Here is a 24,268-nt window from a genome sequence, read left to right as displayed (position 1 = left end):
TAATATTGGTTTGAATTATTAGAATTGCTTAAATGAACAAATAGGTCACAAAAATCACTCCTGTAATTCACAGTTTGATATAAATTATTATACATCACATGCAGTGCCATTACTATGAATCATATTTCATGCAAACATCAGTGTACTAATTAGTGGAACCATTTATTGTTTGAAAATTTATTTTTTTGACAATAATGTTCAAAACATAAACAGCCTAAACCCCACAACCCAATTAACATTAATTCTACCGCTAGCTGACATAGAACCAAAGCCACAATTATGATGGGTGCTGATCTCATCCGAATGCTCATTCCAAATCCCCCTCTGCACAATTTTGATTCAGCTATTATTTTGTTTATTTTGAACTAGCTGAAGCCTCCATTAAAATAACAGAGCAATTTGGATCAAGAATATTAAGCCTTTATATGAGATCAGCGCTGATGCTATTCTGCACCCTTTAGTCTTCATTAGCCCAACAATTTTTCCTTTTTGCCTAATTAGTTTTTAAATGTATTAACAAGACTGTGTTATGGAAACCTGTGGCATATGACTTACAGTCTACACCTGTTAATTCAAAGTCACTTAATTTGAATCACTAGATAATCCAATTTTTTTAGTGCTAAAAAGCCTCCTGTGCTGTGTTATTTCAATTCCTTAATAATTCAGATTTTCTTAGTGCAAAAAAAGCCCTTCAAAATAACAGCAGACTGTACCCTAAACATAGCAAGTACCCTGACTCATGACTTTATTTTTCATGAATGATCAGGTCAGCTCATTGTTGAGGTAATATCTCACAGGTCTTCATAAAGTATCCTCTCGATGCTTTGACTGGTTAATGCAGATAGCCTCCTTTTTTAAACTAAGTTTTGCATCTTGTCTCTACTTTCTGCCTTTTGTAGGTTCTCAGGAGTACACCATGGACTCTGGCTGACAAGATAGGTGGGTGAGTGTGGGCACCGGTGAGCGAGTGTGGGCACCGGTGAGCCAGTTGGCGGCTGAAGTATCACTCCAGTGGACTGCATGGTTGTTTGCTATGCACTTTACCTAACCCGCAGTGCTGCATCCGACAGCCCACACAGCTTGTCCGAGGGAGGCCCAACTGCGAATAGCAGCCAAGGCTGAAATTTGAACCCGGACTGTTTCAGTCTGCAGCACATCCCACGACAGGTAATAGTTGGGCCATCAGCCAGCTTGTTTTAAAATCACCTAAGGAGACTTTGCCAGCTCTGTAATTAGTACATTTGATAGTACATGCCACACATAAGTAGAACTGTGGCTATTCCTGCAACTGAATCATTTCCTGAAATTCTGTTCCCTACGGGTGTGTATGCGATGTGTACTCACCCGTAGGGCCAAGGGAAGTGCCGGTTTTACGCATGCACTGGAAACCGGAACTTCCGTTCAAAGGAGAAAGGTCTTCGCAGCTCAAATGCCTGCGCCGGAGAGGCAGCGCGTACGGCTGCAACTTCCGTTTTATTTAGCAGTTGCTTCAGTCCAGGTAAGTCTGAAACAGCTGCGCCTGGAAAAGCAGGCGTACAGCCGGCAGCTCCTCAGCGCAAGGCCCACTTTTAACAAGGTAAGAGGTGAAGAAAGTAAAAGTAAAAAAATTTTTCCACAGATTTATCATTTTAAAATACTTTAAAGAAAGGTAAGTTTATTTTTAGCCTCGTTAAAAACTTTAATTATTTTTTTCAAAAATTTAAATTTTTGTTTAAAATAGTTAATACTTATGTTTTGGGGCTGATCTCTATTCATAGATTTGACAGGTCTTCCTGTCGAATCTATGAATGGGGATTCCCTGCTCCGATTGGCTCCCCATGGCCCACGTGCTCCCAGGGACGCTGTGAACTAGTGCGCCCCTGGGATACGCAAGCACTGCGCGCCGGCAGTTTGAGGAGCCACATCAATGGAATTCTGCGCCTCCCGGGAGCCCTCCGGTCCAGGCGCAGATTTTTCAGGATCGCAGCCCTCCGCCCGCGGGAGGGCTGCGAACAGAATTTCTGGGCCATTATATTTTCATCAGTGACAAAAAAAAAGCCTGGTCAGGAGCGACTTTCAGCTGAAATTTGGAACAGCAATGATCACTGTGTGTAACAAAGTGATTATCCATTGGTGTTACTGCTGGAATCCTGGCAGTATCAGGACCAGGCAGAAGATGAGCAGTTGTTTTTGTCTCCCAGTTTCTCTTCAGATCATTATGCTAATGCAAGGACAGACAAACAGACAGCCTGATACCAATGCAGAGAGATTCAGTATCAGCTGGTTGGGAACTGACTAAAGTCATCAGGCATACATTGGTTAGTGAGCTTGAATGTTGGATGTTTAACCCATTCCCTGTGACTTCAGGAAATATTTGAAGACCACATATGAATATATCCCAATAATATACAGTATATTACAGTTTTACAGCTTAACTGAAGCAATTTGTTTGAAGCAATTTGTTAGAAACACTCCCTATTTAATAAATAGGCTAAGTAATTTATTGCTCAGGTTTGCATAGAAATTGGCATTTTCACTGTCTGAGACTTTTTATACAAAATACCTGTACATGGACAGCAAGTCTCGTGTGTGCAGGAATTTGCACAGTGTTGTTATAAGATGTCAGGCCATGCCAAATCATGTGTCAAAATAAACAGTTGAACAAAAGAGTGAGCCTCTGTCTTATTTGAGTCACTTTAGATATCTTGTTAAGATACCCATAATACATGAGAAAATAGGTTCAGGCATGAATGGAAACAGATCCCCATGATACATTTCGGCTGTGAACATCTTACTGTGCTATCGAAAACCAATGGAATTTCCTGTTGATACTTGTGAATGATACACATTCTTCAGCACAAACAGCAAGGTGCCACTCAAGAACTCAAGCCGACATTTTGCTCAAGAAATCAACCTACCTATTACTTTGACCTGTCGATCTTAAATCTTATTCAGCTACTCTACTTATACAACCATCAAAATAAAGCAAAGTTGAAAAGGAAATGTCTTGAAACTACTATGAAACCTTTCTAAGACATACACATATCTCAGATCTGGTACCTTCCACTCTATAGTTTGGCACAGTACATCAGTTTGGAAGAGTCAGGGTTATACAGTATTGAAAGTTTTCTGTTACCTGACATATCTCCTGGTGCTCCTCCTGTTCTCCCAATGTTTGACAGCAGATGGTCTATGTTTGGTACTGGTTGTAACTCTGTATTACCTACATGGTCAACTGGAGCCTAGAACATCAAAATAAATGTAAAAAAAAACTTATTTTGTCTCAATATTGTTTTCAACATTGTTTCTTGGTTGCAAATATTTACATCTGTCTTATCAAGGGTGCTCGCATTCATGTATCTCTAGTCAGTCAGAATTGTCACGTTCGTTATAGATTTCTCCATGAGAACAATGTTATTCGGTGCTCAGAAAGTGACAGGAGGAGAGAGACAAAGTCAGCATTACTCTGCTCTACCTGAAGGACAATTTTTCACCTCTAAAAGATCCTTACTATTAGGCAACTATTGATGAAACCCACTGCACAAATTAATATTAAATAAGGATCGTTTAGATCTTCATAGCCAATGGAGATTTAATTGAGAATTTAAAACTATGATGGAGTGAATAGGGTGAATAGTGTGACTAGGGAAAGACCATTTCCTCTGGTTATTGATTTTAAAATGATCAGAGAGTGATGAGAGATGAGGGTAAATTTCTTTATACAGCTGGTTGCTGGAGCATGGAATTCTTTACCACAGAAAGTAATTAAGGAAGACACCATTATAACTGTTACGGTAAATTGGACAACGACTTGAAGCAGAATAGATACACTGCTATGGGAAGACAGCAAAGCAGAAGGATTAGTTTTGGGTTGCTATAGTGAAGACGCAGCACAGATATGATGGGATGAATGGCCTCCTTCTGTGCAATAAACCTCTGGTTCTTTGCCATCTGGATGTTTTTCATGTGACACCTACAAGTTTGGAAGGGTTTATTTTAGTATTTTTTGCTCGGTTTGGGATTTCTTTGTTAATTTCACTGACAAGTTATTTAGGCCCCATGTACAGGAGCTGCTCAGACCATTTTCATCTCACGTCTGCCTTTACTGATACCAGTTCCCCTCTATTACATTAGGAACCTCTCCACTTCTTTTCCAAATGTTCCATTTATTAAGTGCGAGGTCATTATTCCCTAAATCACATTCAGTTAGAGGTTTCCTTATCTTATAATTAATTCCTTAAGCATTCTCTTCTAGTTCACCCATATATTGCATGTATTTTTATGAAAGCAGATCTTGCCTAATGCCTAGGAGTTAGATAGAATAGCACTTACTTTTTCGTCCATGTCCCGGTCTTCATTGAAAAACCAATCATACTGAAAAAATGCAAACATACTGGTTTCAGAAGTAACCCAAATAAACTGCATGCATTGGTGCACTTACACAGCAGAAAGGTAAAAGGGGTTCGTGTGCCACATAGTGATCAACCACAACTTGCACTTAGAAAGCACCATTAATATAGAAAAACTTCCTTTGGTGCTACTCAGAGATGTGAAGTTACTGTTAGTAAAAAATTAAACAACACTCCAGACCGTGAAAACATTCTTGGCGGAATCACGTCTGAATTATTGTTTACTCTTCATTTTTTTGTTTTAAACACTAATTTTTGGAGTCCGACATCAAGAATACATGAAAGTAGGCCAGCTGATTGTTGGAGACATAGGGCCCAATTTTGTGGATTGTGTGGGAAATGGTTGGATTCCCCGAATGTGGGGTTCTGACCTGAAAAAAATGGTCAGCCAGCTGCACGCAATTTTCCCTCAAGTGGCCAATTAATTTCCAGCGTGTGGACAGCCTTGCTAATTGTCCATTTCTAGTCAGAAAGCCCCACAGTATGATGTCATCATTCGTGGTGCTTTCAAGGTCCACAGCAAGCATTGCTTCCTCAGTTGGCTTCCAAATGAACCATTCAGGATGGCAGAGGAGCCTGCAGCAGCTGTGGCCAGTGCCAGACCCCGAGCTGCCTCCAAATTTGACGAAGCTTCACTGCAGGCATTATTGGATGGGGTTAGGGCCCACAGGGAGGTCCTCTTCCCTAGGTCAGGCAGGAAGAGGCCTCCCACTGAGACCAAGGCTGCATGGATGCAGGTGTCAGCAGATGTCAACTCGAATGTGCATGTAACCTTGGCATCACATCTCTAACTCCTTCCTCTACTCCCCCACAGGACCATCCAGAGCCCCCGTCCCCACTGTGGAGGAGGAAGAGGCTGTGCAGCCAGACTCCTCAGAGGAAGCTCCAACCTCTGAGGGCGCAGCGTCAGCAGAAGTAAGCGCACCCAGCACCAGCGCAGACACTCACACCTCGGGGGGACCTTCGGGACATAGAGTAGTGTTGTCACCTGGTGTTTCACAGCTCACAAGTGAGCCTCAGCAGATTCTGGAGACAGGGACAGCAGTGGAGAGTCCTCGTCGGAAGGCGCAGGACTCTGCCAGCTCAGCTCAGCTGCGCTGCATGTCGACCCTCTGCCTCTGGGTCCATCCGCAAGAGAAGAGGTGATGGATCTCCATGCACAGATGCAGGAGTCTCTGGCAGGTTTTGTCTCCAGGGTTGCTGCGAGTGTGGAGCGAATGGAGGAGTCCATAGCAACCATGAGCAGAGCCTTTGTGGAGTCATTGGCGCATGAACGCAACACCATGGAAAGGTTGGCAACCCCCATGGAGGAGATAACTCGCCAGGGTACGGGAAACATGGTGAGTGCTCATAAGAGAATGACATCTCTTGAGGAGCGTTGGCCATCTATTGAACAGAGAAACCAGACCTTCACGGAAGTCCTTCCGAGTAGGACTGCCAGTGCAGATACGGGTCCCCATGGCCCCCTAAAGCGCAGCAAGGTGCTCTCAAGCCACTTCCAAGCGCTGGCCCCTTCTGGCCTGTGCAGCTTCAGGTGAGTGAGCAGCAGCCTGGTGCTCCTGGTGCTCATCCTGCTGTTCCTGGTTCTGCTGCTGCCGCCTCTGCTGCTGGAGATCCTCTAATGGCAAGAAGGGAAGGAAAAAAAGGCGTCCCATGCTTCTGATAGATGCCTCCGCTGAGGAAGCGCTGAGTGAGGGTGGCGAGAGGGGCTTCCCAGGAGATCACATTGGAGAAGTGTGTGAGGCTCCAACCTTCCACAGCTGTGCCTAAGCCTTGAAGAAGTAGCATCAAGCCTGCAACAACAAGGTCCTTCAACATACAAATGCTCTCCGATTAAATCACAGCTTTCCCGAATGACCTGCAGCTGAGAGCAAGCAAGCCAGCAAGCTTCACGGCAGGTTTCATCAGCGGGGTTCCCCGCAGGCGTGTTTAGTGTGGGGAACCCTTGAAAATTGCAAGGGCCCCTTAAAATGGCATTAAACATGCCAATAATTGGTGATTAGGGTCCGGACGGCCAGTCCCGCCAGCGGCGGGCGGGACTGATTCGGGTCGCAGAGAAACGGCGGTTCGAAAGTCAGACGGGGCGGGGAATCAGGCGTGGGGGGGGGGGGGGGCGCGACCCCCTATTCCTGCGATTTTCGGCCCCCGCCTGCCTGAAAACCCGCCCGACGACTGGCAGAAAATCGGGGCCATAATGGTCAAAATTACAACAAAACGTTCACAATCAGAAAATGTGGACCTTAATTCACACTGTGCTCAATGCCACATCGGGTGGTGAACTGAATCAATGAATTAGAATTAAATATTCCAAAGGAGAGGGACATGCTGCTATCTGCACATCATCCCACCCGTTTATGGTGAGGGAGAAGCAGTCTTGTTGTCGCAACATTATTTTGTTTAAGGGTTTTATCAGGTTTTAATACAAATTTTGGAATTCATCTCTGGTGGGAGGGTTGGGAAATTACCAGTTTAAGCTTTAATATCAGGTGGCCCATCTACAATCCACAAGTGCCATGATTCTGGATGACGGCTGATCACACCACTGATTGAAACACTGGAAGGATTAGTGTCAAGCAGAGGAGCATTTACTCTGTACAGTACAGGAAAAGTTCTGATATCCGGCACCGACGGGACCGAGCTGCTGCCGATCTATCAAAACTTCCGGATAGACCAGCGCTAATGTTGAAGGATACGGAGGTTTTCATCTCCGTATCTGACAACAAACACTGTTGCTTAGCAACAGCTTGTAAACACTCGGCCCGTACCTTGGAAGTGTCTCTGAAGCTGTTGCTAAGCTACAGAGACGCTTTCCAGAGCCTGACAGTTAAAAAAAAAATGCTAGAAGAAAAAAAAACTAACCAAAACGGCTGCTGATTTCTGCCGTTAGATCAAGGTTTCCGGGCATACAACCTCCGGATAAACCAAAGTTTCCTGTATTAGTAAATTTAACAGAGCGAGAGACGAAGCCAGACACGAGCAACAACTCAGTAAATTAGTTAAAATCAATAACCTTATGAGTTCATTAGTTATTATTGTGTCAAAACTTAATTGAAATGTCAGTGCTTCAAAGAGACACCACATTCCAAAGATTCTAATGGATATCGATAGTATTCAGCACACCAAACATTGTCCTTTATATATACGCTATATATTTGTTCCCATTAAGGTTCCTTGGTCACAGAATTCTTCTAAACTTGAGCAGGTGCCCCCTGCTTCTGGTTAATTTCTTTCCCATTACTGTACACGATATGCAATCAACTCCTATGCTCAGTTAAACTCTCTGAAGTCACTGGAGATCAAAACAGTAAACTTTGCTGGCAGTGGGAGTCTGGCCTTGTCAGAATTCAGGCAATGCAGGTTAAGAACAACATAAGAAATAGGAGCAAGAGAGAGGCCATTTTGGCCCTTCGAGCCTGCTCCTCCATTCAACAAGATCATGGCTGATCTTCTACCTCAACTCCATCTTCCCGCACTATCCCCATATCCTTAAATTCCCTTCGTTCCCAAAAAATTATCGACCTCTGTCTTCAATATACTCAACAACTGAGCATCCACAGCTCTCTGGGGTAGAGAATTCCAAAGATTCACAACCCTTTGAGTGAAGAAATTTCTCCTCATTTCAGTTCTAAATGGCCGACCCCTTATTCTTTGACCGTGACCCCATGTTCTTGGTGCCCCAGCCAGGGGAAACATTTTCCCAGCATTAACCCTGTCAAGCCCCTTAAGAATTTTAAATGTTTCAATTAGATCACCTCTCATTCTTCTAAACTCTAGGGAATATAGGCCTAGTCTACTCACTCTCTCCTCATAGGGCAATCCCCTCATCCCAGGAACCAGTCAAGTGAACCTTCGTTGCACTCGCTCTAGGGCAAGTATGTCTTTCCTTAGGTAAGGAGACCAGAACTGTACGCAGTACTCCAGGTGTGGTCTCACCAATGCCCTGTATAATCTTTACTCTTATACTCTAATCCCTTTGTAACAAAAGCTAACATACCATTTGCTTTCCTAATTGCTTGCTGTACCTGCATGTTAACTTTCTGTGATTCATGTACAAGGACACCCAGGTTCCTCTGAGTGCAAACATTTCCCAGTCTCTCACCATTCAAAAAATATTCTGCTTTTTTTGTTTTTCCCCACCAAAGTGGATAACTTCACACTTCCCCACATTGTATATGTCCTTGCCCACTCAGTCAACTTGTCTACATCTCTCTGTAGCCTCTTTGTGTCCTCCTCACAGCTTACTTTCCCACCTAACTTTGTATCATCAGCAAACTTGGATACGTTACACTCAGTCCCTTCATTTAAGTCATTAATTGTAGATTGAAAATAGCTGAGGCCCAAGCACTGATCCTTGCGGTACCCCATTAGTTACAGCCTACCAACCTGAAAAGTCCCTATTTATTCCTACTCTCTGTTTTCTGTCCACTAACCAATCCTCAATATTACCCCCAATCCCATAAGTCCTAATTTGTGTAATAACCTCGTGTGGCACCTTATCGAATGCTTTTTGAAAATCCAAATACACTACATCTGCTGGTTCCCCCTTATCCATCCTACTAGTTACATCTTCAAAAAACTCAGACAGATTTGTCAAACACGATTTCCCTTTCATAAAACCATGCTGACTCTGCCTAATCAGATTACTATTTTCTAAGTGCCCTGTTACCACGCCCCTAATAATAGATTCTAGCATTTTGCCTACTACTGATGTCAGGTTAACTGGCCTATAGTTCCCCGTTTTTTCTCTTCCTCCTTTCCTAAATAGCGGGGTTATGTTTGCTACCTTCCAATCCTTGGGGACTGGTCTAGAATCTAGGGAACTCTGGAGGATTAATACCAGTGCATCCACTATCTCTGCAGCTCCCTCTTTTAAAACCCGAGGATGCAGGTCATCAGGTCCAGGGGATTTGTCGCCGCTTAGTCCCATTAATTTCTCCAGTACTATGTCTTTACTTATACTGATTTCTTTAAGTTCCTCAATCTCTCTAGACCCATGGTTCCCTATTATTTCCGGTATTTTTTTGTGTCTTCTACCGTGAAGACAGAGATAAAGTACTTGTTTAAGAACATAAGAAATAGGAGCAGGAGTAGGCCAATCGGCCCCTCGAGCCTGCTCCGCCATTCAATAAGATCATGGCTGATCTGATCCTAACCACCAATCTACTATCACAGAACCATCTCCTGAATCTAACAGAATTAGACACACGAAATAGGAGCAGGATCAGGCTACACGGCCCCTGGGCCCGCTCCGCTACCCACAGGGCCATGACCGATCCGAACCTAGACTCATGTCCAAATTCCTGCCCGCTCCCCGTAACCCTTAATTCCCTTTACTTCTAGGAAACTGTCTATTTCTGTTTTAAATTTATGTAATGATGTAGCTTCTACAGCTTTTTGGGGCAGCATATTCCATGGACCTACCACCCTCTGAGTGAAGTAGTTCCTCCTCATCTCAGTTTTGAAAGAGCAGCCCCTTATTCTAAGACTATGCCCCCTAGTTCTAGTTTCACCCATCATCGGGAACATCCTCCCCGCATCCACCCGATCCAACCCCTTCACAATCTTATATGTTTCAATAAGATCGCCTATCATTCTTCTGAACTCCAATGAGTAGAGTCCCAATCTACTCAACCTCTCCTCATATGTCCATCCCCTCATCCCCGGGATTAACCGAGTGAACCTTCTTTGTACTGACTCGAGACCAAGTATGTCTTTTCTTAAGTATGGACACCAAAACTGTACACAGTATTCCAGGTGCGGTCTCACCAATACCTTGTACAACTGAAGCAATACCTCCCTATTTTTATATTCTATCCCCCTAGCAATGAAAGCCAACATTCCATTGGCCTTCTTAATCACTTGCTGCACCTGCATACTAACCTTTTGAGTTTCGTGCACCAGGACCCCCAGATCCCTTTGTACTTCAGTACTTTCCAGTTTCTTGCCATTAAGATAATAACTTGCTCTACGATTTTTCCTGTCAAAGTGCATAACCTCACACTTTCCAGTATTGTATTCCATCTGCCAAATCTCTGCCCACTTACTTAGCCTGTCTATGTCCCCTTGCAGGTTTTTTATGTCCTCCTCACTCACTACTTTCCCTCCCATCTTAGTATCATCTGCAAACTTTGATATGTTACACTCGGTCCCCTCCTCCAAATCGTTAATATAGATTGTAAAGAGTTGGGGACCCAGCACTGACCCCTGCGGAACACCACTGGTTACTGATTGCCAGTCTGAGAATGAACCATTTATCCCAACTCTCTGCCTTCTGTTAGATAGCCAATCCTCTATCCATGCCAGAATATTACCCCCAATCCCGTGATTTTTTATCTTAAGCAATAATCTTTTGTGTGGCACCTTGTCAAATGCCTTTTGGAAGTCTAAATACACTACGTCCACTGGTTCCCCTTTATCCACCCTATATGTTACTTCCTCAAAGAACTCCAGCAAATTTGTCAAACATGACTTCCCCTTCATAAAACCATGCTGACTTTGTCCTATTAAATTATTATCCAAATGTCCTGTTACTGTCTCCTTAATAATGGACTCCAAAATTTTACCTACCAGATGTTAGGCTAACCGGTCTATAGTTTCCAGCCTTCTGTCTACTGCCCTTTTTAAATAAGGGTGTTACATTAGCAGTTTTCCAGTCTGCCGGGACCTTTGCCGAGTCCAGGGAGTTTTGGAAAATTATTACTAATGCATCCACAATCCCTACCGCCACTTCCCTCAAGATCCTAGGATGTAAGCCATCAGGTCCAGGTGATTTATCCGCCTTGAGTCCCATTATTTTACCGAGTACCACTTCCTTAGTGATTTTGATCGTGTTTAGCTCCTCCCCCCCTATAGCCCCCTGTTTGTCCAGTGTTAGGATATTCTTAGTGTCCTCTACTGTAAAGACTGATACAAAATATTCATTCAGTGCTTTTGCCATCTCCATATTTCCCACCATTAATTTCCCGGTCTCATCCTCTAAGGGACCAACATTTACTTTAGCCACCCTTTTTCTTTTTATATAACTATAAAAACTCTTACTATCTGTTTTTATATTTTTTGCTAATTTACTTTCATAATCTATCTTCCCTTTCTTAATCAATCTTTTTGTTATTTTTTTGCTGTCTTTTAAAGTTTTCCCAATCCTCTATCCTCCCACTAGATTTGGCTACCTTATATGCCCTTGTTTTTAGTCGAATACTATCCTTAATTTCTTTACTTAGCCACGGATGGCTGTCTTTTCTTTTACACCCTTTTCTTCTCAGTGGAATATATTTTTTTTGGAAGTTGTAAAATAACTCCTTAAATGTACACCACTGATCATGTATCGTCTTACCCTTTAATCTATTTTCCCAATCCACTCTACTCAATTCCGCTCTCATACCTTCATAGTCTCCTTTATTCAAGCTTAGCACGCTTGTTTGAGATGCAACCTTCTCACCCTCTAATTGAATATGGAATTCAACCATGTTATGGTCACTCATTCCAAGGGGATCCTTTACTAGGACATTTTTAATTAATCCTGTCTCGTTACACAGGACCAGATCTAAGGTTGCTTGCCCCCTGGTCGGTTCAGTTACATACTGCTCAAGAAACCCATCCCTAATACACTCAATGAACTCATCCTCAAGGCAGCCCTGCCCAATTTGATTTGTCCAATTAATATGATAGTTAAAATCCCCCATAATTATAGATGTTCCCTTATTACAAGCCTCAACTATTTCCTGATTGATACTCCGTCCAACAGAGTTGCAACTGTTCGGAGGCCTATAGACTACGCCCACTAGTGTTTTTTTCCCCTTATTATTCCTTATCTCCACCCAAACTGTTTCATTATCCTGATCTTTTGATCCAATATCATTTCTCTGTATTAGTGATTTCTTCCTTTATTAACATAGCCACCCCACCTCCCCTTCCTTCCTGCCTGTCCTTCCTGATCATTAAATAACCTGGTATGTTTAATTCCCAGGCATTGTCACCCTGCAGACATGTTTCTGTAATGGCCACAAGATCATACCCATATGTAGTTATTTGTGCCATTAACTCGTCTATTTTGTTACGAATGCTACGTGCATTCAGATAGAGAACTTTCAAATATGTTTTGTGACACTTAGTTCCTGCTTTTGCCCTTTTTATTACTTTACCTTTTACTCCATACCTTCTGCCCCTTCCTGACACGCTCTGGTTTTTAATTTCCCCACTGCTACCTGAGTCTATGACCTTCTCTGTTGTCATTTTTATTATTTACTCTCTAGGAACCTCCCCCCCACTAGTTAGTTTAAAGCCCTCGCTACAGCCCTAGTTATATGATCCGCCAGGACTCTAGTCCCAGCACTGGCCAAGTGAAGCCTGTCCCAACGGAACAGCTCCCTCCTGCCCCAGTACTGGTGCCAGTGTCCCAGGAAGCAAAACCCATTTCTCCCACACCAGTCTTTGAGCCACGCATTTAACTCTCTAATTTTATTTGTCCTAGCCAAATTCGCTCGTGGCTCAGGCCCTTGAGGTTCTGTTTTTTAATTTGACCCCTAGCTGCTCATACTCCTTTAACAGAACCGGCTTCCTAGTCCTATCTACGTCGTTTGTACCAACATGGACCACGACAACTGGATCCACCCCCTCCCACTGCAAGTTTCTTTCCAGCCCAGAGGAGATGTCCTTAACCCTGGCACCGGGTAGGCAACACAGCCTTCGGGACTCTCGCTCTCGGCTGCAGAGAACTCTATCTATCCCCCTAATAATACTATCCCCTACCACTACAACATTTCTATTTACTCCCCCCTCTTGAATGGCCCCCTGTTCCACGGTGCTGTGGCCAGGTTGCTCATCCTCCTTGCAGTCCCTGCTCCTGTCCCCACAGGGAGTAAGAACCTCGAATCTGTTGGACAAGAGCAAGGGCTGCGGCTCCTCCAGCTCTGCTTCCTGGATCCCCGTACCTGCCTCACTCGTAGTCACACCGTCCTGTCCCTGACCATGGGCTACATCTGAATTAATTAACTTCATAGGTGTGACCACCTCCTGATACACAGAGTCCAGGTACTTCTCCCCCTCCCTGATGTGTCGCAGTGTCTGAAGCTCAGACTCCAGCTCATCAACACGGAGCTGGAGTTGCTGTAGCAGCAGACACTTGTCACAGACGTAATCACCGTGAGCCTCAATGGGGTTCACCGGCTCCCACATCTCGCAACAGTAACACATCACCTGCTCCATTCTATGTAATTAATTAAATTTTTTATTGTTAGTTATGGACACCCTCTGCCCGATTTTAGATGCTAGTATCCCCTTTAATTAATTGAATTTAAATTAAATCAATCCCTCTAGTTACACCAGTTAAATGGTTTACCAAAAGTCACTCTGCGCCAGAAAGGCCTTATTAACTACAACCCACAGAGTTAAAGTTTGAAAAGAGCACCTAACACCCCACTTACCCTCTCTCACACTTACCCAAACTCACAGCACTCTTTGATGACTCGCACTCAGTGCTTGCTCGCACTAGGACTGGTCTTTTTATACTGTTTGTTTGTTTACAGCCAAATGAGTCACCCCTGCTGATTGGTTAGAAAACTGGTTTCCACTGCCTGCTGTGCCAATTTACTCCTACTGCAGTGTAACCTTGTTTTACTCTTCTTAAACCAACAGAATTCCAAATATTTAACTTTTCCCCTTTACTTAAACTGCTTAAGTAATCTTATCAAGAATGATTTAAAGAGAAATAACAATTAAAGAACTCTCACACTTACCCAAACTCACAGCACTCTGATGACTCGCACTCAGTGCTTGTCTCTGCCATTTCCTTATTGCCCATTATAATTGTTCCTGTCTCCGCCTCTAATGGGCCCACATTTATTTTCACTAATCTCTTCCTATTTACATACCTATAGAAACGTTTACAATCTGCATGTCTCTTGCTAATTTACTCTCATATTCTTTTTTCTCTTTCCGTATCAATTTCTTGGTCCTCCTTTGCTGAATTCTAAAATCCTCCCAATCCTCAGGCTTATTACTCTTCTTGGCAACATTATAAACCTCTTCCTTTGATCTAATACTATCTTTAACTTCTCTTGTTAGCCACGGTTGGACCACTTTTCCTGTGGGGTTTTTGTGCCTTAAAGGAATGTATATTTGTTGTAAATTATGTATTAATTCTTTAAATGCTAGCCATTGCTCGTCTACCGCCATACCATTTCAAGTAGTTTCCCAATCTACCTTAGCCAACTCGCCCCTCATTAATCAGGAAACTGAACTGGTTTAAAGTTCTAACAATGATGTAGATTAGTTATAACTAGACCAATCAGCATGGAAATAAAGATACAAAAATGTGAAAACAAATCTTTATAACAGGACCTGAGTTTTCCCTTATTTTGCTGGAATCATGAAATCACAAAATATTGATTATGAACATATATTCAAAGTGGACCTAAATATAGACTATAATCTACTTTTTAAATCCTCTGTGCCATACATGATCTACTGCCTCTGTGAATACTGCTCTATAAATAGTTGCTTAGTGTACATAAGCAACATGGGCCTTTCTAATGCAGTCACAAGCCAATGTCTGACTCTGATGTAGTAGCTCAAGCTACTAAGATCAGACTGCCTTGAAAACAACACTGCTATAGTCCTCATAACCGCATTAAGGTGGTCTGGAGTGGGAAAGGCCATTTGGGTCAACAAGCCAGGGTATGATTATCCAGTCATGAATTTCTGTCCTCCTCACCACTGATTCCCCTCAATATATCATCCATATAATTCAATCATAAGGAAAAAGGTTAAACTTACATGCTGTATTAAGGTTTCAATGATTTTGTACCGATCTTGCATGTGCGTCACCATGTCAATCATTTTGTCTTCTGATGTCCTGACAAGGGTCGGGCCAAATACCAATGCCAAATTTCGTGGTTCCATCTGAGAGGGAGGAAATAAAACGCAACGTCAAGCTGGAGTACAAGTTTCTGTTCAGCGGAATCATGGGCATATTAAAAATACAAAGCTACAAAAGTGTCATTTTGCTGTTGGACTTTTATTAATAGATAATTACAAGGTTTATTATAGCTTAAGTGTGAGCAGGTGAATATCATACCTGAAACATAACCCCCAAAACCAAGTTTATTACTAAAACTTTCTCCTACCTAAGGTACACACTTGATGCTGAGCGTGAGGGGAAAATAACAGACAGGAGATAGGTTTATACATGCACACTATGGGAGGACTCAGAATCAAACAGCACAGGAAGAGGCTATTCAGCCCTTCTTGCCTGTACCAACTTTTTGAAAGAGCTTTCTAATCAGTCCCACTCCCCTGCTCTTTCCCCATAGCCTGGGAAATGTTTCCTTTTCACTCATGGGGCTATGCTCCCCAAATGGAGCCTTTCTAAACAGGAGCATGGGTTAGGGAATTGAGGCTACGTTGCTATAGCTCTATCTCCGATTTGTGCTCCCTTCCAGTGAAGCTAAGCACTGGAAGTGCAGCAATGGTGAGTCTGCCTTCTTAACTATTGAGTGGATGTATGAAGAGGCATCGTACTGCTGGGTTCCCCCCACACGTTGACTGAGCTTTCCTACTGTTGTGCTGAGCAATTATTTGATCCCCCCCAACGCACAGGATTCAAAATCCTTGTGCCATTTACAATTTGCTCCACAGCCTTGCCCCTCCCTAACTCCGCAACCTCCTCCAACCCTACCCTCCGCTCTTTCAGCTCTGGCGTAATTCGCACCCCCTTGCTTCAGTCACAACTTCATAGGCAGAATATTTAACCGTCTTGGTCCCATTCTACAGCTCGCGCCCTAAAAACTTGCACCTTCCTATGTCTTTTTCCTCTTTCAAAAAGCATCCTCCAAACTACCCATTTAACTACAGCTTCCGTCACCTCTCGTAACTCTTTTCCCACCACTGCTTGGCATTGCAAGCTGCTGATGTTGGATTTAATAATTTACCACATATGTAGGAAATACTGTGGAAACAGCAATGTTATGTTTGGTACCCTAGTAATTGGCAAACTGTTGAAAGAGTACAGGGTACCTTGTTCTTTTCAGAGTGATCTGCTACAGTCTTCAGGTGTCCTGTGAGGAACTTCAGGGTTTCAAAATAATATTCCGGTAAGTTCCGAAGCTGAAATAATACAAGCCTCATTACTATACAAGAACACATTCATGTTCAGTTACTATAAATTCTAATGCAACAGAAACTGTGTCTAAAAATTAAACATAAGTGCTTCTGTCCAATCTACGATCTCCTTGTAAAGGCAAAAGCTGAGATACAGAAAGTAGAGAGTTGTAATGAACGGCTGTTTCTCAGGAGGAAAGTCTGGCGCTACTGCTCTTTTGGGTATATATTAATGACCTGGACTTGGGTATAGAGGGCATAATTTCAAAGTTTGGGGATGACACAAAGCTTGGAACTGCAGTAAACAGTGAGGAGGATAGTAGCAGACATCAGGACATAGACAGACTGGTGAAATGGGCAGACACATGGCAGCTGGAATTTAATGCAGAGGTGTGAAATCATGCATTTTGGAAAGAAACATGAAGGGAGGCAGTATAAACTAAATGGCACAATTTTAAAGGGAGTGCAGGAACAGAGAGACCTGGGAGTTCACATACACAAATTTTTAAAGGTGGCAGGACAAGTTGATAAAGCTGTTAAAAAAAAGCATACAGGATCCGTGGCTTTATAAATAGAGGCGTAGAGTATAAAAGCAATGAAGTGATGGTAAACCTTTATAAATCACTGGTTAGGCTTCAGCTGGAGTATTGTGTCAAATTCTGGGCACCACACTTTAGAAAGGATGTCAAGGCTTTGGAGAGGGTGTAGAAGAGATTTACCAGAATGGTACCAGAAATGAGGGAATTCAGTTACGTGGAGACTGGAGAAGCTGGAATTGTTTTCCTTAGAGCAAAGAAGGTTAAGGGTCGATTTAAATGATTTGGAGCAGGAAGAGCTCTTTAAAAGGGATGTCAGCTTTAATTTTTTAATCATTTCCAACAGACGTTGATAATAGCAAGCAATAAGGAAGGCAAATGGCATGTTGGCCATTACTGCAAGGGGGTTGGAGTGTAAGAGTAAGGAAGTCTTGCTACAATTGTACAGGGCCTTGGTGAGACTACACCTGGAGTACTGTGCACAGTTTTGGTCTCCTTATCTAAGGAAGGATATGCTTGCCTTGGAGGCGGTGCAACAAAGGTTCATTAGATTGACTCCTGGGATGAGGGGGCTGTCCTATGAGGGGAGATTGAGTAGAATGGGCCGATACTCTCTGGAGTTTAGAAGAATGAGAGGTGATCTCATTGAAACATACAAGATTCTGGAAGGGGATTGACAGGGTAGATGCTGAGAGGTTGTTTCCCCTGGCTGGAGTGTCTAGAACTAGGGGGCATAGTCTCAAGATAAGGGGTCGGCCATTTAAGACTGAGATGAGGAGGAATTTCTTCACTTAGAGGGTTGTGAATCTTTGGAATTCTCTGCCCCAGAGTGAGTACATTCAAGGCTGAAATAGATAGATTTTTGGACTCTAGGGGAATCCAGGGATATGGAGATTGGGCAGGAAAATGGAGTTGAGATCGATGATCAGTCATGATCTTATTGAATGGTGGAGCAGGCTCGAGGGGCCATGTGGCCAACTCCTGCTCTTATTTCTTATGTTCTTATAATGTTAATTTGCTATAAGCTGCAAATGCAGGTATAGTTATCCAGAGTTAGAATATATTCAAGGGGTTAACAGTTCAGTTCTGTAATCTAGTACAATTTACCAGTTTCTTAAATGTTTGAAGTCTTTCCGCCGCATCCTCCAGTCTGTTGGCTTCAATGAAATCATTGTATTTATCTGTAAAATACAGGAAACATCAATGCATAAGTTAGCTGCAGCTATTTATCAGCTTGGCTCTGCTGGTAGCACCCTCACATCTGGGTTAGAAGCAGAATTTTGGATGAGCTCAAGTTTATGGAGGGTGGAGGTTGGAAGGCCGGCCAGGAGAGCATTGAAATAGTCGAGCTGGAGGGAAGAAAAGCATGGATGAGGGTTTCAGCAGCTGAGATGGGGTGGAGACAGGCGGTATTGTGGAGGTGGAAGTAGATCAGTCTTTGGTCAGGAGCTCAGCTCAGGGTCAAATAGGACGCCAAGGCTGGAAACAGTCTGGTACAGCCAGAGACAGTGGCCAGGTGGGGGAATGGAATCGGTGGTTAGGGAATGGTGCTTGTGGTGTGGCTGAAGACAATGGCTGGAATTTTCAGAGGCAAGAACGAATGGGTTGGAGGTCATAAAACTCCACTGCGTGCCGGGAAACCCAACTTTCCGGGTTTCCCAATGTCTCCCGGGTCCCCCCGCACTGTGTGAGTGGGACCCAGCAAAATCCAGCCTGATGGCTTCGGTCTTCCTAATGCCTAATTGGAGGGCTGGATGTCGAACAAGCTGTCTGACAACACAGAGGCAGTGGAGGGGTCGAAAGAGGTGGTGGTAAGGTAGAGTTGGGTGTCGTCAGCGTACGTAGAATCTGACTTTGGATGATGTCGCCGAGGGGCAGTTTGTCGATGAGAGATGGCGGGGGGGCCCAAGGATAGATCCTGCAGAGATAATGGTGTTGGGGCGGGAAGAGAAGCCATTGCAGGAAATTATCTGGATACCCAAGAGTGAAACCAGGTGAGGGTAGTCCCACTCAGCTGGACAATGGAGGAGAGGCGTTGAGGAGGATGGTTTGGTCAACTGTGTCAAAGGTTGCAGACAGGTTGAGAAGGTCGAGCAGGACTAGTATACCGCGGCCATAGTCACAGAGGATGTCATTTGTGACTTTGACTTGGGCCGTTTCTGTGCTGTGGCAGGAGTGTAAATCTAATTAGAAAGGTTCAAACGTGGAGTTGCATTAAAGATGGTTATGAATTTGGGAGGGGTGACAACACGTTCAAGGGATTTGGAGAGCAAAAGGAGGTTGGTGATGGGGTGGTAGTTTGCAAGGAAAGAGGGGTCAAGGGTACTTCCTCAACCAGATTAACTAGTAATTCATCACATTGCTGTTTATGGGACCTTGCAGTGTACAAATTGACTACTTTGCCTAAATCACAGTCATTACACTTCAAAATCATTCTTTGTCTAAGAAGCACTTTGGCACGTCTGTTTGATGTGAAAAGGCACCAAATAACTGGAAAGTTTTTCCTCCCTTTTTTTCCCATGAAACTCAATGACCATTTTATAATACTTAAAAATTATAGTTCACAGCTTCCCTAAATGGACATTTATCGCTGTAGCTATAGTATAATCACTTCTAAAATTGTACAAGTGATTCACTGTTTTCAAATTGCAGCCAATGAACTATTAAGATGTTTTACTCACCATCTGTGAAGAGAGGCTCAGGCAGCTTTCGGAAGAACAGTTTAAGCAAACTGCTAATCACATTCAGGTCCTGCCATTTCTGCAAAGGCAAAATTAGTCAATATAAGCAGCCATTACATGCCATTAGAGAGGACACCACGCAAATACTGTTCACCATTCTTTCGCGAACCATGGAAACTGTAACAGAGTCGAGGCAAAGAATCACGGGTGCCTGGGTCAAATCTGATGTTTCTTACAGCCTTTTAACCGAAAACTGCCAAATTATGTCTAGCTTTGGACTCATGTTCGCCATAGTTATAGATTGTGGTTAGAGACTGCTGCTCAACGGTGAGCTGTCCACACAGGGTCAGTCAGAAAACTCAAAAGGCTAATTTCCTGCAAAACAGGCCTTCCATGACTCACACAAATGCAAAAGAGAGAAAGGGTAGTAATAAGTTTGTAGAAGAATTGGAGGCTTACTTCTTCTGAGGTATTTAAATCAGTTGTTCCCTTATTGAGTTGCTCCTGTAGGCTGGAGACCATGGCATTGTTCCCTGGTACCCTGTAGATCCCTGTGTACTCCAAACCCTTCTCCTCCACCAATTTACAACAGATCTCTACTATCAACGGAATAAACTGAAAGAAAAAATACATACACACATCAATATTTGAACAACATATCGAGGCCGCGATACTGCAATAATTAACTTACTGTCTAAAACAGAAATATAAAACAGATGAAACACTATGGGCTGGATTTTGCCAATGGGGGAGCTTTTGGAGGCGGGGCTCCCACTTATCAGGTTTTAGTCCCACCTCCATCAACTTCTGGCCAACCCATGCTATTTTCCCTTGATTGACCTTGTTAAGCCCGCCCAGTTTTTGACAGATGAATTGTCATCGTTTGCCAGCTCTGTGAAGCTGTCAAACACTGACATTCTCTGCAGTTTGATAAGTTCTTGTCTTCAAGACTCATCAAACCTCTTTTGTGAGCAGAAATTAGATGGTTGTTGCATCGGAGAATGCAGCAGCCATTCTGTCATCTCTGCCGGTGAGATGCGGGGAGTCTCCGCATCCCCAACTGTTGAAGCCTGCAGGAAGAAACAAAGGTAAGTAAACATTTTCTATCACTTTCCACTCACCTCACATACTCACCTCTCCACACTTGCACCCATCACTTACCTTCACAGCGCACTTTGGCACCCCTCCGACCCCCTGCTCGTCTCGCTGATCCTGGCGGGGTTCGCAGCCTTCGGGAAGCCCGCACTTGTGTGGGTAAAATGGGGTTAATCCTCTTATCTGCCCATTAACTACCTGTTAACAGGCAGTTAAGTGGCTGTAATCCCATTCCCGCCTCCAGGAGATGCTACCCGCCTCCCGGGAAGATGGCACGGAGGCGGGATGGGCACCCGCCCCCAGATTCTGCCATTTTCCCAGCAGTCCCGCCTCCCCAGGGCTGGCAAGATCACGCCCTATATTTTCCTTCACCAAAAAAGTGAAACAAACAACAACTACTTGCATTTATATAGCACCCTTAACGTAGTAAAATGTCCCAAACTATGCTCCCTGTAAGCTGCGGCCGCGCAGTGCTCCAGGGAACCCGCGCAGCCGGCTTTTCCATACAAAAACCCCGCATGCGCGGTACTCTGAACGGCCCGTGCAGCCCCACCAGACAAAATTAGAGGGAACATTGGTCCCAAGGTGCTTCACAGGAGCGTTATACTGAGCCACATAAGGAGTTATTAGGACAGGTGATCAGAAGCTTGGTCAAAGAGGTAGGTTTCAAGGAGCATCTTAAAGGAGAGGTGTAGGGAGGCGGAGAGGTTTAGGGAGAGAATTCCAGAGCTAAAATAAAGTTCCAATTTAAATAATAAGCAGGTGCATGTGTCAAGATATAAAGGCATATATATGAACGTTTTCAGCCTAGTAATGGAAAGAACACACAACCAATACCTTGTTATTTACACCAGGCTGACACTCCTCTAGGCGAACACCAAAAGCTGCTCCAAGAACTGGTTTCTTCGTTTTCTTCCTTATGTTTAACCACGAGCTCTTGTCCTTAGGCGGGCTACTTTCATCTGGAAAACGAAACAGGCAGCCAAAAAGGTTATCCGCCACTTTATCAAGAAAAAAAACACCCCAGATACTTTTTTTATTTATGTTTTTTATGGGGGAGGTTCAGTCAGTATTTGCACAAGAGAACAATGTCCTCTCTTTCCTGATCCTTAGCACACAGTTGAAGTGCTTTTAAAAAACATTTTAAGTCTTGAACAATTTTACCATCAAGCATAAATAGTTTTAAACCCCTCTACCCTTCCAAGTGTGACTTGTACTCTTGTTCCATAGCATCATGCAAGCTGTATAACCCATTAAGACATTTAAACTTCAGTCACTCGAATCTACTGATGTGAAGAGATTAGTTACTATGGAGTTAGGCCAAGTGCAGTATCACAACTCTCTTTAACCAGCTACGTGTGCCTTGGGAAATGTCTTTTTTCTTTATAATCCCTCTGAATACTATTGGATTGCCTTTGCTCATCACGGGGTTGCACATTTCAAGGATAACTCAATTAGCAATTGCCACAATGACTTTCCTTTTGTAGTTAAATTCTCATATTAAATAGAATTAATGTCATCATTTTAAAAACGAAAGCAGTCTACACTGTGGCACAGCCTGCTATATGACGATATATAGAATGCTGGTTCACACTTGCGATTCCATATATTGGAAAGGAGGGAGGATGAGGAAAGATTTCTTCTGGTTGCAACATGTTAGCAAATCATAAACACAATGAGAAGATTTCTTCTAATTGCTATTTTCAGCAGAATTGCTAACTTTTTTTCCCCAAGTTCTTTTCTATTATACAGTAAAAGACAAGAGCCTTAATTTTGCAAGACAAGCAAAAATGGAGTTGTAGTTGCCTTTGGCATAGGCAAACTCGCACGGGTAACATAAAGGACAGACTGCACCGCATTCCACGATGGGGATTGCGCCCAAACGGTTAGCTCAGGGCGGTTTCCCAGCAGCACACATGACTAGAAAGCACAAAAACGGACGAGGCAGCAGCTCCTGAAGGGTGGGGTTCGTGCATCTCTCAGCCGTTTTGAATTATGAAAATTCACCTAAAATTTAATAGCTAATGCTTCTGCATCGTAACACACAGCAGCTGAGGGGCGAGGGGGGAGAGAATTACAAACAGACTTTTGAAATCCAGTTAACATTTTTCAGATTTCTGGACAACCTACTAAAAGAACTGGACTGTCCAGTCTTAAACCGGACTGGTGGCATCCCTACTACTAAACAAGGTCATCCGTTCTCGGTTTAAAAAATAATAATTTCCGGAACTAAAGGACGTAAACAAATTAATGTATTCCACAGGCTCAGTTACATATTTTCTTGCCCAGATTTTACTTAAAATCATTGCAGAATGAAGGATTTATACATTTATGCTTCTTTAAAAACATGTTAACAGCCTCTTCTCACTTATTCCTTCTTTCCCAGATCATCTACCAGTTTTTAGCTGGGGGCAGACAGGTGACCTGTTGTCAAGCCTTTATGCAAGAGCAGCCCCAGTTGAAGCAGCATTCTTCCATTTTACCTCCCTCTCTGCGGAGATCTATTTTTGCGAAACATTGAAGGTACTGTACTGTTTGAAACAAGAGTGCCCTCTGGTGCACTTGTTTACTCCTGCAAGTGCAGTGAAGCAAGTGTCTGCATTTACAGACCTTAAGGGGGCGATTTTCCCATTGGAGGCGGGTTTCGGTTTGGATGGGTTCCAAACCCGCCTCCACTGTCAGGTGGGAAAAATTTGCGATTTTCCCCTAATTGGCCAGTTAATTTCAGACATGTGGGTTCCCATGGCCAATTAGTCTTTTGGGACTGAAACTCGCCTCTGCTGATGTCACTTATCCAGCTTCATTTATGGGCTGCTTGCTGCCATGGCTCATTCCACTGGTTTTTGGTTGATGGTACACCACCTCCAAACCTTTGTCTCCTTGAAGAATGGCCAGCTCCAAGGCAAGGGCCTCCCCGAGGTTCTCGGGTGAGGCGCTGGGTATGCTGGTTGAGGGGGCGAGAGCTAGCAGGGAGGTGCTCTTCCCCTCATCTGGGAGGAAGAGGCCTCCCAAAGAAACCAAGGCTGTGTGGATCCAGCTGGCAAGAGATATAACCTCCAGATCTGTGTGCAAATTGGGTGATTGTTTCTGTTTATTGATGAAATGCCATCCCTGTGTGAATGTTTTAAAATGAGGTGATGGTAAACTGTTGGCGTGATGGCATCTGTTATTTCGGCTTAGGTAGCTCCACATTGCGGGCTCCGTGACACTTGCGTGGTCAGGTTAGTGGCCAGAGAGTCATGTCCATTGTCTATCATGTGTGAAGAAGGAGCCAGCACATGTGTCACAATGGGCAACCTATGCAAATCTGGCCAGGGTGAGTGCATCCCTTGCATCACGGGCAGCCATGTGCTCGCGTGCTGCCGCTGCTGCTGGTAGATATGCTGCCGCTCGATCCACCTCCTCCTCCTCATCTGAGGAGGCTATGAACTGAGCCACTTGCTCATCAGGAAGCTGCAAGCCACGACGCTGT

The 24,268-nt window shown here is 43.7% G+C and overlaps 1 protein-coding gene across 1 annotated transcript in view; it reads right to left on the bottom strand.

The window, feature by feature from the left end:
* The window catches only part of LOC147101028 (rho GTPase-activating protein 23-like), a 248,723-nt gene that overhangs the window by 22,167 nt on the left and 202,288 nt on the right, over positions 1-24,268 (bottom strand). Inside the window, exons 16-23 of the mRNA XM_085966192.1 lie at positions 21,634-21,758; positions 20,161-20,316; positions 19,702-19,780; positions 18,128-18,201; positions 16,401-16,490; positions 15,162-15,287; positions 4,312-4,353; positions 3,116-3,221 (exon numbers count right to left, since the gene is read on the bottom strand). Coding sequence (XP_085822318.1) covers positions 3,116-3,221; positions 4,312-4,353; positions 15,162-15,287; positions 16,401-16,490; positions 18,128-18,201; positions 19,702-19,780; positions 20,161-20,316; positions 21,634-21,758 — 798 coding nt within the window. The remainder of the gene's footprint in view (positions 1-3,115; positions 3,222-4,311; positions 4,354-15,161; positions 15,288-16,400; positions 16,491-18,127; positions 18,202-19,701; positions 19,781-20,160; positions 20,317-21,633; positions 21,759-24,268) is intronic.

Source organism: Somniosus microcephalus, chromosome 24 (assembly GCF_052327205.1).
Source record: "Somniosus microcephalus isolate GS21.2 chromosome 24, FLI_Smic_1.0, whole genome shotgun sequence".
Taxonomy (NCBI): domain Eukaryota; kingdom Metazoa; phylum Chordata; class Chondrichthyes; order Squaliformes; family Somniosidae; genus Somniosus; species Somniosus microcephalus.
The sequence above is the reverse complement of the archived record's forward strand: the minus strand, read 5'-3'. Positions and strand labels throughout refer to the sequence as shown.